Source organism: Phoxinus phoxinus, assembly GCF_949152265.1.
Source record: "Phoxinus phoxinus genome assembly, chromosome: 2".
Taxonomy (NCBI): domain Eukaryota; kingdom Metazoa; phylum Chordata; class Actinopteri; order Cypriniformes; family Leuciscidae; genus Phoxinus; species Phoxinus phoxinus.
Window position 1 is genome coordinate 3,304,406 of NC_136877.1, and position 19,763 is coordinate 3,324,168.

General features: G+C 40.7%; 1 protein-coding gene across 2 annotated transcripts in view; it reads left to right on the forward strand.

Annotated features, from left to right (window-relative positions):
* pkd1l3 (polycystic kidney disease 1-like 3) overlaps positions 1-16,134 on the forward strand; it is a 23,613-nt gene extending 7,479 nt beyond the window's left edge. The window contains exons 9-21 of one of the 2 annotated variants that reach the window (XM_079600957.1): positions 1,088-1,307; positions 1,411-1,592; positions 1,672-1,902; positions 3,757-3,858; positions 3,955-4,133; positions 5,400-5,534; positions 6,885-7,087; positions 8,000-8,202; positions 8,300-8,435; positions 11,149-11,344; positions 12,252-12,468; positions 15,204-15,288; positions 15,388-16,134. In XM_079600957.1, coding sequence (XP_079457083.1) covers positions 1,088-1,307; positions 1,411-1,592; positions 1,672-1,902; positions 3,757-3,858; positions 3,955-4,133; positions 5,400-5,534; positions 6,885-7,087; positions 8,000-8,202; positions 8,300-8,435; positions 11,149-11,344; positions 12,252-12,468; positions 15,204-15,288; positions 15,388-15,434 — 2,136 coding nt within the window. In that variant the 3' untranslated portion in view covers positions 15,435-16,134. The remainder of the gene's footprint in view (positions 1-1,087; positions 1,308-1,410; positions 1,593-1,671; positions 1,903-3,756; positions 3,859-3,954; positions 4,134-5,399; positions 5,535-6,884; positions 7,088-7,999; positions 8,203-8,299; positions 8,436-11,148; positions 11,345-12,251; positions 12,469-15,203; positions 15,289-15,387) is intronic. The other variant, XM_079600958.1, reaches the window with a different exon arrangement.
* The last annotated feature ends 3,629 nt before the right edge of the window (positions 16,135-19,763 follow it).

Below are 19,763 nucleotides of genomic sequence, written 5' to 3' on the forward strand. Positions count from 1 at the left end.
CGCCAGCATTTTAAAAAAAAGTTGTCAGCCACCGCCAGTGTTTTTGATCATTTTCACAAAAATGTAATGGCCCCCAGATTATATTGTTTTATGAATATCTGAACATGCATATATCAGAAGAAATTATAGACCCTCTACTTTTAAACAAATACGCCGTTTTATTCGAGCTTCATGCATTGTTTTTTTTTAATCAACACTTGAATATGGGGAAGTTTCATAAAAAAGCAACATTTTGTGCAAAAAGCTGAGAAAATCACGTTTTTGTCAAAGACTACATCCAGATGTGATTCAGAACGATGATCAAAACACAGATCGAGTCCATCAACACCTCAAAGCTCCTGTAGCTCGTCCTGGGTCGACATTTCATTCAGTAACATTAGGCAGTTTTGATTTATATGCTGTTTAATGTTGATGATCGCGTTATTTTACATATGCAAATGATTACATAGCCTATGCTATCGCTTGTTTCTGCTTCTTCTTCGCCTGTGTTTTGATCAGGAGATTTTGTACTCTTTCAGAAGATGTGTAATAGCGCCCCCTACCGTCTAACGTTAGCTATGTTTCCATCCACACGTTTTTATCTGAGTTATGTGATATCGAATGAAAAATGCCTTATGGAAACAGTAAAACTCGATTGAATTTCATGAATATCGACTCAAATGAAATACGCTCGGTCGATTTGATCTTGATCGGTATACGGCTTATGCGATGAACGCGGATGGAAACGTTATTTGCCGAATAAATAATGTATTTAATTTTGTCTAGCAAAACTTTGTTCGCAAATGTTGGCTTGAATGTTGTGCGATTCAGTGCGGAAATGAACGGAAACACCTTAAAATGTCTCAAATCAATTCGATAAACCAATTTGATCGCAAAACAGCAGTGACGGTTGTTACGTACAGGTTTTTATTCGCTTTAAAGCCGTTGGATGGAAACACACTTTCACCAGCTTTATTCCCATGATTTTTTTTTACCGAACTTCAGATAATTCGATTGACAAGTGGATGGAAACTTAGCTAGTGAAAAAAAATCGGTGTTTTGCGGGGAAAGAGTTCATTGGAAGTTACTTATACGTCTCTCTGTACAGATATATCTGCCTCGGCCTGATGCGCCTCAGCCCGAAGTTGTGGATATAACCTGGAAAAAAGGGTTCGCTGTCACCTCAACGTTCAACATCTCCGACGTAAACGTGACCGTAATTGTTACAGCAAAACCAAACCAAAACATATCTCTCAGTTTAACCCTGTACCCGACCAATGAGGCAAACACCACCTTTTCCAATCAAAGCACTACTGTGACCTACAACGGTAAAGTTTGGGAAATGGCATGCATATATAAAATGAAAAGTATTGCATAGATAAAGACTAAATCATTCAATTCATCTTCCTCCTGTCTTATTTTGTGCAATAGATAGTTATCGCTGGCTGATCACCCCGGAAATGACAAAGCAAGTCGATGGGACATGGAAGGTGTCAATATCACCAAATGATTACACCTCGAGTGAGACGCTGACCTTTGAAATCTCCGTTTTTGTAACCAAGTGCCTGTTTTGGGACCATGATCTTGGAGACTGGAGTCGAGAGGGCTGCATGGTGAGACTTCGTAATCGCTGATCAGTTAGTAATATACACTGTCTTTTCACAACATTTATGATCTGATGTCTTTCCGAAGGTTGGTCCCAATACAATGCCGAATCTAACTCACTGCTTGTGCAACCACACGACGTTCTTTGGGAGCTCCTTCTTTGTGATGCCCAACCAAGTCGATCTCTCCCAGACAGCAGCTTTGTTTGCCACAGTAAATGAGAACTATATAGTGGTGGTTTTACTCAGCTGCTTCTTCGCTCTTTACCTCGTGGGTGTAATGTGGGCCTGGTACGCCGACCGCAAAGCTCTGAGAACGGTACAGTATACTCACGTTTACTTGTCTTCTTCACACACTCGTGTGGCTTGTTGGGGATAGAGGCTCTCTCTACGGTTTTGTGGAGGATTAAACAGCGAGATACAGACTCCTAATTATGACCTTTTTTTGTGAGTTTCTCACAATTCTGACTTTCCCCCACAATTCCAAGTTTGTAACTTGCATTTCGGACTTTCCCCCCACAATTACAAGTTTATAACTCACAATTCTGACTTTTTTCCCCTTGCAAGTCCAAGTTTATAACTCACAATTCTGACTTTTTTCCCCTTGCAAGTCCAAGTTTATAACTCACAATTCTAAAAAAAATTCCTTGCAATCCAAGTTTATAACTCGCATTTCTTTTCTTTTTTTCAGTTGCGAGTTTAAACTTTTTTTCTCACAATTAAAGGATTAGTTCACTTTCCAAAAAAACTATTGCTGATAATTTACTCACCCCGATGTCATCCAAGATATCCATGTCTTTCTTTCTTCAGTCGAAAAGAAATTAAGGTTTTTGAGGAAAACATTCCAGGCTTTTTCTACACAGAATGGACTTCAATGGCAACCATCTATCCCAATGTTCAAAGAAGGTTCAAATGTCCGTCTCAATGCAGCTTCAGAGTCTCGACACAATCCCAGTCGACAAATAAGGGTCTTATCTAGCGAAACGATCGGTCATTTAAAAAAACAAACAAACATATACTTTTTAACCACAAATGCCCATCTTTTACATCTCAGAGATGCATTACGTCATCATGTTGGAAAGGTCACAATTTTTACATTTTTTAATAATGATAATAAATTAAAACAAAGATGTCGGGCGATTTTGAAGTTGGAGGAGAAAATGAGATGGAGTTTTTCGCACTTCCCTACCTTTTTGAACCGTAATGCTTGGCTCATCTCAGACGGTACACGACGGGCATTTGTGGTTAAAAAGTATATATATCTTCTTTTTTTTTTTTTTTTTTAAATGACCAATCATTTCGCTAGATAAGACCCTTATTTCTCGACAAAGACTTTCTCGAGACTTTCTCGAGGCTGCATTGAGACGGACATTTGAACCTTCTTGGAACATTGGGATAGATGGTTGCCATTGAAGTCCATTCTGTGTAGAAAAATCCTAGAATGTTTTCCTCAAAAACCTTAATTTCTTTTCGACTGAAAAAAGACATGGATATCTTGGATGACATCGGGGTGAGTAAATTATCAGCAACATTTTTTCTGAAAGTGAAATAATCCTTTAACTTGCAAGTTTGTTTTCTTGCAACTACAAGTTTAAATGTTTATAGTTGTACATACTACGCACTTTATTGTTACTCTTCTTATATTGAATTTACTGAGAATGTCTCACAAAACAGAATTTTAACCCTAAAAATGTCAAAACCATAAAGAGACCTCAGAAAATTTATTTATTGCTATTTTTCCATCTAATTAGGGCACAAATAATACAATTATTTTATAGCCTATACGTGCAATTCATTGCAAATCAATGATAATTGACAGATGGAAAATGTTCCCCAAAAACCTGTCTTGTCATATTTGACATTTACATTAAGTGTTTTTTCACCACAGACTGAACAAAATGAAGCATTGCTTGGTAATTGGTTGAGCTAAATTGGTATTTTCTAATTATGTCGTTAAATTTAACAGCTGACAGATATTCAACTGTCATGTGTGAGACAGTCTAACAGAAGGATGGACAAAACCAGTGAAATATCGACTGATCTGCTAACTTTTTTTTACCATTTTCTAAACTATAGCGAATAAACTGTGATAATGTGAGAAATGTTGAAGGTGTCTGAATAAATGTTGGTTTGACTGTACGTCTGAAATGTGGTTAAATGGCTGTGTTCACAGCGCAAGATGACTCTTTTGGAGGACAATCATCCGTGTGCCCAGTACAACTACCTTGTATATGTGCAGACAGGCCACAGAAGAGGGGCTGGCACCACTGCTAAGGTGAAACACACCTCGGCCTGTATTTCTTTTGGCTTTTCAGTGATCCCCATTGGTACGTTTAGAAGGCGCATTACTAAAGTCTTTGTTTTGCCACAGGTAACGGTGACCCTCCAGTTCGCCGACGGACAGAGTGAATCTTACCACATGTCTGACCCTGAGAAGCCAGTGTTTGAGAGAGGAGGAGTGGATGTGTTTCTGCTCAGCATACCCTTCTCTCTCGGAGAACTGCAGAGCATTGAGATATCGCATGACAACTCGGGGAGAAGCCCTGATTGGTAGGTGTCTGTATGTCCTGGCTTTTTGCATGGGTTTTCTTATGTTTGCATAGCAAGGCAGAAACAGAGTACACTTTAAAATTAGGTGTGTGTTTTGTGTGGCTTTAGTATTCCTTTTGTATTGCATTTAATCTTAAAGGTCCCACTTAGGTGTCTTTAACTACTTTGTGGATACATCAAGAAAAATATGTATTGTTCGGTGCAATGTATTTATTATGGAACAGAATATAAAAGGTAATTGTGACTTTTTATCTCATAATTCTGACTTTTTTTCTCACAATTTCAAGTTTACATCAGAATTGCGTGATATAAAGTCTCATTTGTGTGTTATAAAGTCACAATTGTGAGAAATAACAATTGCATGTTTATATCTCGCAACTTTGACTTTATAACACACAATTGTGAGATATAAAGTCAGAATTCCATGATATAGTCGCAATTGTGTGTTTTAAAGTCAGAATTGTGAGATATAAGCATGTAATTGTGAGAAAAAAAGTCAGAATTGAGTTTATAACTTTATAACAAGCAATTGCGACTATATCATGCAATTCTGACTTTATATCTCGCAATTCTGAGAAATAAAGTCAGAATTGCGAGATGTAAACTCACAATTGTGTGACAAAAATTTGAAATGATCTTTTAAAATGTTTTATTCTAAGCTTCCATGATTTATTGTGTTGATGTACTGTGAAGGGGATACGGGTAAGGGGGTTAGGACAGGTTTAGCGGTATGGGTAGGTTTAAGGGTGGGTTAAATGCGAATAATTACAGCATATTTTTTTTAAATATAAGTACAATGTAAAAACATGTACAGTATGCACATAAGAAGTGCATTGTATCAAATGAGGAAGACACTTAATATACAGTGGGTCCAAAATAAATAACTCTATAATGAATAAATGCATTTAAAAATCACGCTTAGGGAAAAGTTGTGTACTCTCAGCTATAAGAGCATTGAATTCACAGAATGCATTTTTGTGTGTGTATGTGTGTGTGTGTGTGTGCAATATGTCTATTTATGTGTACAAAAATATGTGTATTCTGTGTGCATATTATGCATGTTGAATGTTGCACCTGGTACAGTCTGTGAAAATACAAATACAAGGACAATAAATTATGAATCTGAATCTGAAATCTAAGAATTTTCTTTTCCAAACATTTATCATAACTCTTTTGAAGCTGTAATGATGATTGATGGGTGAGAGGAATATGCATATGAATGAATTGGGTTGCATCCGTCTAAAGCATCATGATTTTCTCCGTCAGGTACGTGGATAAAGTGCAGGCGCAGGATTTACAGACGCTGGAGGTCTCACACTTTCTGTGCTCCTCCTGGCTGAGAGGCGAAACGTGCAAGAGGACCTTCAACTCAGCCAAGATGAATGAAATCGCAAGCTTTGGGTAAAAACTTACATTCTCGTAGGGCCTGTTTACACCTGGTATTAAGATGCGTTTTGGTCGATCGGATCACAAGTGGACGAGATCATTCCGGTTTACACCTGGTGTTTTAATCCGTCTCTTGTGTCCACTTTCAAACACTTCTGTCCTGATTTCTCAGAGGGGAGGGTCTATGGGCGAGTAAATGTTTGGGCTTTTTCAGATCTTTCGATCTAATGGATGAAATAAACTCACGCAATGTACAAATGAACGTGACCCAAGACGACAGAAAAACACACGGAGAGCATCTGCTTTAGTTTCTGCTCTGACAGACGTAAGATCAGCCGAACGCTGTGAGTGTGTGTTAGAGATCAGGAATGGTGAGAGAACATTGTGCTTGGTACGTTTTTCATCTTCAAACCAAAGTTGGGTCATCAGCTGACCCAAGCTGAAGTTGAAATCCCGTCTGGCTAGAGCTCTTCCCATAATGTTGACGCATTAGATCAGTAGACGGAGAGAAGACGGTGTTTTGTTGCTGTTTATACACATTCGACCACATGAGCGCTTACACTACAAACGCAACCCGGTCTTGTCTGCCTTCCACTGCCTCTGGAAGAGGTCGAAAGTGGACGAGCTCAAAACTTTTCAGACCCCGTTTACATCTTTATTTAGCGTCGTCCACTTGTGATCCGATCAACCAAAACTCATCTTAATACCAAAAACTATACGTTTAATTATTAAACCTGCACTACCAGTCAAAAGTTTGGATACAAGGCATCTTTCTTTAACAGTGTTGGGGTTATGTAATCAGATTACTTTTTTCAAGCAACTAAAATAATGCATTACTTTTAAATTTACAATAAAATATGTCAATTATAATTTCAATTTTAACTTTGCAACTACAGGTCAACTAACTAAGTATTAGTAGACTGTTCGGGTTAGTAGAATAAGTTGACATGTCAACTTGAAAGTCAATTGAATGTCTGTTGGGAGAATCAACATATAAAGTTAGCAGATATTAAGCAGACAGTCTACTATTACTCTAATGACTGCTAGTTGAGATGTAGTTGCAAAGTTACTTGTAGTTAGTTGAATGTCTAAAGTAGATTGTCAAAATATAGTGTTAGCAGATATTAAGCAGATAGTCTACTAATACTCTAATAACGGCTATTTGACATATAGTTGCAAAGTTACTTGTAGTTAGTTGAATTTCTAAAGTGGTCAGTGGACCATCGAAAAGTGTACCCAATACCAGCACTATATTCAGCATAAGCTTTTAAGACAATGTGAATCAACCAAGCTTTAGAGTGATAGTGTACATATTCAAATATTTTGGATACATGTTATCATCGTAACTAAACCACCCCATCCCAGGAATATCTTCCAGACCCGGACATCTTCTGGCTTCCGGGACGAGCACATCTGGGTGTCGATCGTGGACCCGCCCCGGCGCAGTCCCTTCACACGCGTGCAGAGAGTCTCGTGCTGCATGTCTCTTCTGCTCTGCACCATGGCCATTAACATCATGTTCTGGAACCTTCCCACTGATGAAGAGTCTCCTGTCCTTCTAAAGATAGGTCAGAAAACCTCCCTGCTGCATGTTTCATTTGCGGAGATTATGTAACGCTCAAATGTGACGTCTCACTCTCAACAGCACTCTGGTATTTTTATGCAACTCATCGTGTTTGAGAGAGTCATGCTTTGAGGAGCATGTTTTGTTCAGTTGCTTATTAATTTATGTTCATTACACATATATATTTTATAATATATATCTCTCTCTATATATATATAGGTGAAACTCGAAACATTTGAATATCATGCAAAAAGTTCATTTATTTCAGTAATTCAACTTAAAAGGTGAAACTAATATATTATATAGACTCATTACATGCAAAGTGAGACATTTCAAGCCTTTATTTGTTATAATTTTGATGATTATGGCGTACAGCTTATGAAAACCCCAAATTCAAAATGAGAATATTGCGAAATAGTTTTCATAGCTGTAAGCCATAATCATCAATAATATTACAAATAAAGGCTTGAAACATCTCACTTTGCATGTAATGAGTCTATATAATGTATTAGTTTATTAGTTTCACCTTTTAAGTTGAATTACTGAAATAAATGATCTTTTCCATCACCTATATATATATATATACCGGTACTTAATCTTATTACTTAATCTTATTAAACGCAAATTTGGCTTAGTAATTACCCCCGAAAGATAATTTAAATTCATTATTGTGTTCAATAAAAAAAGCATTAAATAGACATTACAAAAAGTAGCTTTAGAAAAAGTATATTTGATTTGATTCAACATAGAATTTACTACACATAAACTTTTAGGCTTCAACAGCCATTTATTCATTTATTGCATACGCTAGCACGCTAATTTTGACAGCACTAATATATATATATATGTGTGTGTGTGTTTTTATTTTTTACTGAAAGTATACATCTGTACACCATATATTTTTTTAATTTTACAGGCTCTTTTGCGCTGACATGGCAGGAGTTCATGGTAGCCATAGAGAGCGGCCTTTTCATGTTCCCCATCAACATCCTCATCATTACTATCTTCAGACACATCAAACCACGCTTTCTCATGAAGAAAGACAAGGCTGCCTCCTCCAAGAAAACTAAAGGAGCTGCTGCTGTGTCTATGAACACCATCATGAAAGTACTTGCAGAAGTAGTTCTGAAGCATAATAACTGCTCGCTCTCATAACTCTGCTCTCTTGAGTATTTATTGTATGCATTATTTGTGAATGTTCTGTTCTTACTCTTAGGAAATCATAGGACTGTTAAATCATCTCAGCAAAAGCCCCAAAAACAATCTGGCTAACAAAGAGATACGGCCTGAGACAAGTGGTGATCTTTTCTGGGCCCTCGATAAAGTGAATGACGTCTTTCAGATTATGCCAGGTTCCTTAACCAGTACTACACATTTCATTTCTATGTGTTATATTTATCATTATGTTAGTGTTATTTACAATACTCATGATACATATTACTCAAATCAGTGTTATTTTAGTATAATTGAGGTTCTATTATAGTTTTTATTCATATTTTAAATGAGTTCATAATTATGTAATGCCTCTCACTAATGTCAGATTAGTACATTTTATTATTTTATTACTTTCATGGAAGTTAATGACTTGTGAAGTGTTCTGAACACGTCAGGCGGAGACTTTGGGGCGTGGCTATTGTAGCAGGCGGAGACTTTGGGGCGTGGCTATTGTAGCAGGCGGAGACTTTGGGGCGTGGCTATTGTAGCAGGCAGAGACGATGGGGCGTGGCTATTGTAGCAGGCGAAGGGTTTGGGGCGTGGCTATTGTAGCAGGCGAAGGGTTTGGGGCGTGGCTATTGTAGCAGGCGGAGACTTTGGGGTGTGGCTATTGTAGCAGGCGGAGACTTTGGGGCGTGGCTATTGTAGCAGGCGAAGGGTTTGGGGCGTGGCTATTGTAGCAGGGCGAAGGGTTTGGGGCGTGGCTATTGTAGCAGGCGGAGACTTTGGGGTGTGGCTACTGTAGCAGGCGGAGACTTTGGGGCGTGGCTACTGTAGCAGGCGGAGACTTTGGGGCGTGGCTACTGTAGCAGGCGAAGGGTTTGGGGCGTGGCTATTGTAGCAGGCGGAGACTTTGGGGCATGGCTACTGTAGCAGGCGAAGGGTTTGGGGCGTGGCTATTGTAGCAGGCGGAGACTTTGGGGCGTGTCTACTGTAGCAGGCGGAGACTTTGGGGCGTGGCTACTGTAGCAGGCAAAGGGTTTGGGGCGTGGCTATTGTAGCAGGCGGAGACTTTGGGGTGTGGCTACTGTAGCAGGCGGAGACTTTGGGGTGTGGCTATTGTAGCAGGCGAAGGGTTTGGGGCGTGGCTATTGTAGCAGACGGAGACTTTGGGGTGTGGCTACTGTAGCAGGCGAAGGGTTTGGGGCGTGGCTATTGTAGCAGGCGGAGACTTTGGGGTGTGGCTATTGTAGCAGGCGGAGACTTTGGGGTGTGGCTACTGTAGCAGGCGAAGGGTTTGGGGCATGGCTATTGTAGCAGGCGAAGGGTTTGGGGCGTGGCTATTGTAGCAGGCGGAGACTTTGGGGTGTGGCTATTGTAGCAGGTGGAGACTTTGGGGTGTGGCTACTGTAGCAGGCGAAGGGTTTGGGGCGTGGCTATTGTAGCAGGCGGAGACTTTGGGGTGTGGCTACTGTAGCAGGCGAAGGGTTTGGGGCGTGGCTATTGTAGCAGGCGAAGGGTTTGGGGCGTGGCTATTGTAGCAGGCGGAGACTTTGGGGTGTGGCTACTGTAGCAGGCGGAGACTTTGGGGTGTGGCTACTGTAGCAGGCGGAGACTTTGGGGTGTGGCTACTGTAGCAGGCGAAGGGTTTGGGGCGTGGCTATTGTAGCAGGCGGAGACTTTGGGGTGTGGCTATTGTAGCAGGCGGAGACTTTGGGGCGTGGCTACTGTAGCAGGCGAAGGGTTTGGGGCGTGGCTATTGTAGCAGGCGGAGACTTTGGGGCGTGGCTATTGTAGCAGGCGGAGACTTTGGGGCGTGTCTACTATAGCAGGCGGAGACTTTGGGGCGTGGCTACTGTAGCAGGCGAAGGGTTTGGGGCATGGCTATTGTAGCAGGCGAAGGGTTTGGGGCGTGGCTATTGTAGCAGGCGGAGACTTTGGGGTGTGGCTATTGTAGCAGGCGGAGACTTTGGGGCATGGCTACTGTAGCAGGCGAAGGGTTTGGGGCGTGGCTATTGTAGCAGGCGGAGACTTTGGGGCGTGTCTACTGTAGCAGGCGGAGACTTTGGGGCGTGGCTATTGTAGCAGGCGGAGACTTTGGGGTGTGGCTACTGTAGCAGGCGAAGGGTTTGGGGCGTGGCTACTGTAGCAGGCGAAGGGTTTGGGGCGTGGCTATTGTAGCAGGCGAAGGGTTTGGGGCGTGGCTACTGTAGCAGGCGAAGGGTTTGGGGCGTGGCTATTGTAGCAGGCGAAGGGTTTGGGGCGTGGCTATTGTAGCAGGCGAAGGGTTTGGGGCGTGGCTATTGTAGCAGGCGGAGACTTTGGGGCGTGGCTATTGTAGCAGGCGGAGACTTTGGGGTGTGGCTACTGTAGCAGGCGAAGGGTTTGGGGTGTGGCTACTGTAGCAGGCGAAGGGTTTGGGGCGTGGCTATTGTAGCAGGCGAAGGGTTTGGGGCGTGGCTATTGTAGCAGGCGGAGACTTTGGGGCGTGGCTACTGTAGTAGGCGGAGACTTTGGGGCGTGGCTACTGTAGTAGGCGAAGGGTTTGGGGGGTTACGTTGAATGACGCTTGTGTTTGCTCTAGACAGAGTGTTGCCTACTCAATTGCTTACTCATGACACATAGCAACACAGCTAATAATATTCCTAATATGTTGGACTTTTTTTTAAAGTAGTCTACTTTTACCTGTTGAGACAAGCCTTCACAAGCACCCATAAAAGCAGTGTTTGTGATGTTTGAGTTTGGGAGGTTTGAAAATATGTTTATTTTTGTAGTTCGACTAGGTGTCACAAGTGTCACAGAAACTACATACTTTGCCTTTAAGTACTCTTTCATTATATATATTTTTCAAATGTGCATGTTTATATTATACAGGGACTCATCATAGCTCCGTTGTGTGTTCCCATTCAGTTGAAAGTGTCGATGACCTTCATTGGTTGTACTGCAGCCGCTTCGTGCTCTATTCGCTGAGCCACCTTTCTCACCTACTGGAGCATGTGGGAGAGAAGGGTTTCTTTCTTAATGAAGAGCTTCGGGAGGCTCGTGTAAGGGTCAGTGCTCTGCTGAAGAAAGCTGAAATAGCGTCTGTCCAGCTCACTCCCCAAAGGTCAGGACTGTCACCCCTGCAGCTTCTCCTATTGTAAATGTATAAAAAATTACAACTCAAGAACTTTTAGAAAGTGCTGTTAAAATCTGCATTTTTTTCTACCAAAAAAATACTGTATAAATGCACTGGTATGTATGGAAGCTTGTTTCCGCCACAGAATAAAACAATTTAAAAGGTAATTGCAAGTTTTAATCTCACAATTTGGATTTGGGGTGTTTTTATAAAAAGTCAGGATTGCGTGATATATAAAGTCGCAATTGTGAGTTATAAAGTCAGAACTGCGTGATATAAAGTCAGAATTGCATGTTATAAAGTTCTAATTGCGTGATATAAAGTTGCAATTGCGAGTTATAAAGTCAGAATTGCGTGATTTAAAGTCAGAATTGCGTGATTTAAAGTCAGAATTCTGTGATTTAAAGTCAGAATTGTGTGTTATAAAGTTGCAATTGTGAGTTATAAAGTTAGAATTGCGTGATTTAAAGTCAGAATTGCGTGATTTAAAGTCAGAATTGCGTGATATAAAGTTGCAAGTGCGAGAAATAAACTCGCAATTCTGACTTTTTTCTCAGAATTACATGTTTATATCACGCAATTCTGTAAAATTGCACTCGCAAATATCTTTTAAAATATTTTTTTTCTGTGGCGGAAACCAGCTTCCATATATGTACCCTGTAATTTTAACACTATTACAAATATATACGCAGTGGATGTTCTCACTAAATTGCATAAGATACTTAGATACTTTTCCAGTATAAATAATTTGTTCCCTTATACCTACGCATACATACTTTATAGATACACTATAATAAATGTAAATCTAATGTAAATGTAATTACCAAAAGGTACACTGTACTTTGCTGCCCTGTAATCTAAAGTGTTACCGTTTTTTTTTTTTTTTTTTTTTCAGCCAACCAATTGTGCACGTAGAGAAGAAGAAACAGGGTTGGTGGTTGCCTTGGTGGTTTCTTTTTATTGGCTGGTTCCTGCTTTTTACCATGAGTGGCATTTCCACCTTCTTCACCCTGCTTTATGGCTTCAAGTACGGAAGGGAGTCATCCATACAGTGGGTGATCACTCTTACATTATCGCTCGTCCAAAGCATCTTCATCTTGCAGCCGCTTAAGGTAAGAACCAGGCTGGTTACTGGGGTCCTCTCAGGACAAATCATCTTGAGAAGCAGGAGACTTAAAGGAATAGCTCACCCAAAAATATGCTATTCTTTAGACTGTCAAGCTCCAAAAAAGACAAAAGAGCCGATATACTCACGGCGAAGTTCGTTTTCGTTCTTTGCTTAGGGCTGAAAAGTAGTTTGAAACACATAACCAGTGGGTTTACTGTTAGCAAACATCCGGACACGAAATATGTAAATATGTGCTGAACGCTATTCTCTCAATAACAAAATAAACTGACAGCGGGGAGAAAACCTCCGTTAAGAAAGCATCTGATCATAGTGATATGGATATGTTTGCTCTGCGGTAAAGTCACGTGACGTTTATTTAAACAGTATTTGATACAGTAGATTGCTTTAGGACTTGTGTCCACCAGAGCGTTTTCAGTGGTATTTTTTTAAATGGCAGCAGCGTGACGAGGCTTGTGCAGAATGTTCAACTTTGGGTAAAACGCAGCGCTCATCACTGTCACTTTTTACCCAGCCATCCAATCACAGTGGAGGAGGGGCGGGACTAATACCACACCGACCAACCGTCACACTGTGATTGTACAACGATAACAAACGACAACAACAAACATATCTCTTCATCCAAAACTAGAACCAGAGCAGCATTACACTGTGTCGACATTTCTGCGGATCTTCTGTAGCCTATCATAGCACAGCACACATAGCATCTTAAATGAAAAAAATTAAAAACCTGTGCTGCCGAAGCAAAAAATTAAACATTAATTAACTGTCTGTGTCCTTACAACAGTTTCAACTATAAAGCGTTAAAAGCAGCAGTGGATAATTCACCTCAGATCTTGAAATTAAACAAATGGAAACAAGAACATTCAAACTGTGAACAAACGAGTGTATTCTTTGACAAAGATTGTTTTAGTAACTCAGTAGCCTATGTATTTTTAATAATGTTTAAATTGTATTATATTTGTGAATTTGTACTTTTCTTGTGAGTGCCGTCGAGATTACTCTCTGGTGCCGTCCACTCGCCGCAAGACTCCGCCCACACACTGCTCTGATTGGCTGTGCACTCGCCACAAGACTCCGCCCACACACTGCTCTGATTGGCTGTGCACTCGCCACGAGACTCCGCCCACACGCTGCTCTGTTTGGCTGTGCACTCGCCGCGAGACTCCGCCCACACGCTGCTCTGATTGGCTGTGCACTCGCCACAAGACTCCGCCCACACACTGCTCTGATTGGCTGTGCACTCGCCACGAGACTCTGCCCACACGCTGCTCTGTTTGGCTGTGCACTCGCCGCGAGACTCCGCCCACACGCTGCTCTGATTGGCTGTGCACTCGCCACAAGACTCCGCCCACACACTGCTCTGATTGGCTGTGCACTCGCCGCGAGACTCCGCCCACACGCTGCTCTGATTGGCTGTGCACTCGCCGCGAGACTCCGCCCACACGCTGCTCTGATTGGCTGTGCACTCGCCGCGAGACTCCGTCCACATGCTGCTCTGATTGGCTGTGCACTCGCCACGAGACTCTGCCCACACGCTGCTCTGTTTGGCTGTGCACACGCTGCTCTGTTTGGCTGTGCACTCGCCGCGAGACTCCGCCCACACGCTGCTCTGATTGGCTGTGCACTCGCCGCGAGACTCCGCCCACACGCTGCTCTGTTTGGCTGTGCACTCGCCGCGAGACTCCGTCCACATGCTGCTCTGATTGGCTGTGCACTCGCCGCGAGACTCCGCCCACACGCTGCTCTGATTGGCTGTGCACTCGCCGCGAGCCTCCGCCCACACGCTGCTCTGATTGGCTGTGCACTCGCCGCGAGACTCCGTCCACACGCTGCTCTGATTGGCTGTGCACCCGCCGCGAGACTCCGCCCACATGCTGCTCTGATTGGCTGTGCACTCGCCGCGAGACTCCGTCCACACGCTGCTCTGTTTGGCTGTGCACTCGCCGCGAGACTCCGTCCACACGCTGCTCTGTTTGGCTGTGCACTCGCCGCGAGACTCCGTCCACATGCTGCTCTGATTGGCTGTGCACTCGCCGCGAGACTCCGTCCACACGCTGCTCTGTTTGGCTGTGCACTCGCCGCGAGACTCCGCCCACACGCTGCTCTGATTGGCTGTGCACTCGCCGCGAGACTCCGCCCACACGCTGCTCTGATTGGCTGTGCACTCGCCACGAGACTCTGCCCACACGCTGCTCTGATTGGCTGTGCACACGCTGCTCTGATTGGCTGTGCACTCGCCACGAAACTCCGCCCACACGCTGCTCTGATTGGCTGTGCACTCGCCACGAGACTCTGCCCACACGCTGCTCTGATTGGCTGTGCACTCGCCACGAGACTCTGCCCACACACTCTGATTGGCTGTGCACTCACCGCAAGACTCCGCCCACACACTGCTCTGATTGGCTGTGGGTTTTGATTGATTTTTATGGATCTCACAGTCGCGTCTAGGACAGACAAATTATTTGTCTTATTAATCTTATTGCATTGCGTCTGGTTAGTACACGGGGTTAAGTAATGAGTACGAATGAATGTGAGCACTGAGTATTTATTTAGCCTATTATAAGGTGAACTATTCCTTTAAGCAACAGTCTCGGTTTGCTCTCAATTTAATTTGATTTGGATGTCTAGGATAATATAATTTCAATTTTAATGTCAATTTAATTTTATTTGGAGATACAATTGAGATTACTGTTCTCTTTCATAACTTATGGTTGACAGGTGATATTTGTGGCGATCTTCTTTGCCATGATCCTGAGGCCAGTGGCTGTGGAGAACAACGAGGAGGTCGAACTGCTCCTGCAGGGTGAGAACGTGCACACCAAACAACCAAATAACCTTTTCTGTGCCAATATCCCAACAGGATTACCATATTAATAATAATGCCTTGTTTGCCATTTCACAGAGCAAAAGGAAAAATGCGAGGAATACTCTGGGAGATCGATATCCTGATTATGTCGCGCCTCACATTCAGATCGAGAAGGAAAATGCTTGGTTTGAGATGTCATCAAACTCACCCAATTTTATTCTAGATTTTGGTGTTGGGAACAGAGGATGCCATTTTCACAACTATGTAAATGATCGGCGTCTCACTGTCTCTTGCAGTTTATAATCCATTTGTGTAGGCAGACTTTATTTTTCATGTTAGTATTTTAGTAAAAAATACCTATGTGTACATAACTTTGTATCAAAAAATAGCTATTTATCGGTCTATACCTTTACGTTAACAATGGTCTTCAGTTCAACACACTCATCAAGTTTTAATTTTTCTGATCAAATCAAAAAACAAAAGTGGGCGTTTTAATAGACCATACCAATATGTCGTTTGAAAAATAACATATCTGTCAATATTGGGATTATTTTTTAAAGTGACTGTCTGTTTAAAAATGTTATTTAAAAAATCTACATGCTGGTGGTCAGTATCATTCTAGACATTGATTAAATTATTAAAAGACCAGATTTTCATAACACGCACATTTTGGTAAGTAGCGCTGCTGTGTTTCTGCTGTAATTGTTGAGATTTTGCTTAGTCATCTTAGTCTGAGAGCTATAAAAAAAACTGAATATTCACTATTATGTCTCAATTTACTCCATAAATACTCCGTAAAATGTATTTTAGTATATCTTCAATAAAACACTTATTTTCCAATGCATTTCAGTGTCTCATTAAAACATATATTTGGCAGTTGAGCAGTTATCAAAACTTCTGCTGTGATCGCCCTTTTGGGTTGAAGCAAAAACATGCAGTTTTCATGTTGTAATGTTTCTTTAAGACCCATCTGGGGTTTGACCCGGCCTTGCAATCTGTGTATTTTTAAATGCAAATGAGCTTCTGTTTCCCAGAAGTGGGCGGAGCCTTTACGGCTCATGCCTCAGACTCTCTGCCAACAACAAACAAAACATCTGTTTGTGTTTGATGATCATCTCTGCAGCTGTTATGCTCATGTGGCCTTGACTTCTGATATTCAGTTTTCTGAGCATGCACACACACACACACACACACACACACACACACACACACACACACACACACACACACACACACAATTATGACAAAATACTATTTTAGAAGAATTCAATTAAAGGTTTGGGAGACAATTTGCTTTTTTTTTTTTCATGCAATCATAAATAATTATATCAAATAGAATATTTTCAAGCCAAAGACGATTGATTATTCAAAAACAACTGGTTTTATCAACTTAAATGAGTCCACTGGGTTTGAGCAATGATTGAATAGCATTATAGACAAAACTAAGAGAGGTTAATGCAAAAATAAACTAAATAATGTTAAGAAATAAACTGGCAAACCAAGCGCAGTGCTGATGACCGCCTCACTCAGATAATGTAAAATGAAATATCAAGGGTATCAAGTCTAAATCAAAGGGTTTAAATATGGATGTTTATTAAGTTAAACTAAATTAGTTTAATTTTCTTCTCAAAACTGCACTGTAAAAAATTATTGTTGGTTTAACTTAAAAAAGTAAGTTACCTGGTTGCCTTAAAAAATTGAGTTCATTGAAATTAAACAATTGAGTTAATGCAATGGAGGAGATTTGTTTAATCAATAGAAACTCAAAATATGTTATCTGATCTACATTAATTATCTAAGTTGATTTGACAAAAGATAAAAAGAAACCCCTAGAAATTCTTGAGTAAAATATCTCTGAAATATATTCATATTTACGTTATGAACGTAAACACAAAAGCCAAACTCCCTTAATCATTCATCACAATGAGTAAAACCAAAGAATATAGTTCTGATGTGCAGCAGAGTTTCACACATGAATTATGTTGAATATCTGTCAGCTGGTAAATTTAACTACACAATTAGATAATACCAGTTTAGCTCAACCAGTGACCAAGCAATGCTTCATTGTGTTCAGTGTGTGTGTAAAAAGAGCATTAGCAATTAAAGACAAAACACAAAACATGATCAGCTCAAAGTGTCTGAATAATATTTGGTCCCAAATTATTTTTTAAATAAATGTTACTGGTAGTCACTCTATGAAGAATATTTGGGTATAATATGTCACAGTTTACTTTATTTTGCTCTCCTCACTTACATAAATGACCTATAGTGTCCTGCACACACTAGTAAAAACAATATAAAAAATGATATCTGGTGTCTGAATAATTTTGGTTTATATATATATATATAATCACCTGATTCGCCTGATGTTGTGGGTTACTCTTGTCACTAAGGTCACATGTCGGCCCTGGAGCGCCGTGAAGCCGACAGGAACATGGTTTAGGGTTTATGTGTGTGTTTACTCCCTCCCAACTACAAATGTAAATCAGTTCTTTGGAAAGATTGCTGTTGGCAAGGAGACAGTGAAGGTCGGTGTGAGAAGCGGACAGAAGTGCTTTCAAAATACAGCATGTTTTACCTTTACGGCCTAGATTACATGGAGATATATTCTGATAAAATAATTATATACAAACCACCTTTGGCCTTGATTGTTTTTTCTTTTTGGGCGACAGTGGTAACGTCATAAAATAGCTTGTGGGGTGAAAGTCATCCACACACACTTTTTTTTTTAAGGCATGTTCTTTTCAGTGGTACAAAAATAAACATCTTTAAAATAAAAAAAGGTTGCGTTATATACTGGAAACTAAGAGGACAGGATTCAAAGTGTTATATTCATTAAAAATTCATTTTCGGAGAAAAGGGAGATACAGTTTTATGGGATTCTATGTGAAGAATGGCACAAGCATGTGTGTGTCGAATTTCACCCAAACATCAAAATACAAAAAAACAAGAAAAATACATATAAATGTATAAAAAGTATAAAAATGCATTCTATTTTTGGGACCATTAAGATTTTTGGGTGCTTTACTAAAATGAAAATTAAATGCAAAAAAAAAAAAAAAGCATTTTTTTAAAAAAGCAGATATTATTACTCCAGAAATTGAATAAATATTGCGTTTAAAAGACGTCTAATAGCATCCAAACAGCCCAGACGTCTAGGCTAAAACTGGGCTGTCAGTGAAAATTTAATAAACGTCTAGACTCTAAACCATAACCCAAGAATAGACTAGTCATCAATTAACAAAGAAATGAAACGAGTGAAGAAATGAAACCAAACACCAAACACTGTTGACTTTGCTTTCATGATGGAATATCATATCTCACAAGTTATTTTGGCAAAATCGACATGTAACCAAATTCAAGGTTATTTTGTCTAGAAGTGTGTTACTCATATCCGGGTCTATAGTTAACCGAGACGGTGAAATGAATGCTATTGCATGCTGGGATACGTTTGTGTTATATTTCACCCAAACATCAGAAGCTTTGTATTCTATTTTATGACCATTAAGATTTCTTCTCCATTGATATTTCATGTTAAGCACCCCAGACACACAGACATGATCACTCCAGAAACTGAATACAATAAGTACATTACTATAACTTGACACATGTATTTGCTCATGCTTACAGTTAGAAGGACAGATGTGTGTTCTTGAGTGTGTGTGTTCGCAGGAACTGAATGTTCTGCGAGAGAACACGTTCCTCTACAGCTGTCGCATGGATTATTCTCCAGGCCATCAACTCACAGCTACACACTCAAATTAGCTCTGGGGTTTCAGAAAATAACTTATAACCCAAGATGACCAAAGTAACTAGTACAGAGTTTAGCTTCATAATCAATGATTGTCTTAGGTCCTGTTTACACCTGCTGTTAAAGCGGCGGTTGATTATGATTTAACTTTTCATTTTAACTGTAGTTAGTGTGTAATGTTGCTGTTTGATCATAAACAACATCTGCAAAGTTACAACACTCAAAGTTCAGAGCAAAGGGAGATATTTGCTTTTAAAGAAATTGCTTTTTTAAGAACTACAACAAACGGCTGACGGAACTACACGACATTCCTCCCGGGTTAGTGACATCACCAACCCCAATATTTACATAAACCCCGCCCCCGAACACGATTTATAGATTATCATGACAGAATATGCTAATCAATGACTAGAAGATAACTCCACATCAGCTGCATAAATTCATCAAGTAACCATTCAGAAATGTCCTGTTCTTCTACATGTTGTCACTTCTTCTCGAGTCTCTCCATCATTGTCTGACTCCGGTTTGAACATAAAAGGCTAAAAGTTTTAGAAATTTTCAGTGCATGTGTGTGTGAGGTAAAAGGACACGAGCTGTTGTAGCTCCGCCCCCTGTGCCGGGAGCAGCAGCTCATTTGCATTTAAAGGGACAGACACAAAACGGTGCGTTTTTGCTCACCCTCAAAAAGGGACAATTTTAAAATGCAATATAAAAATATCTG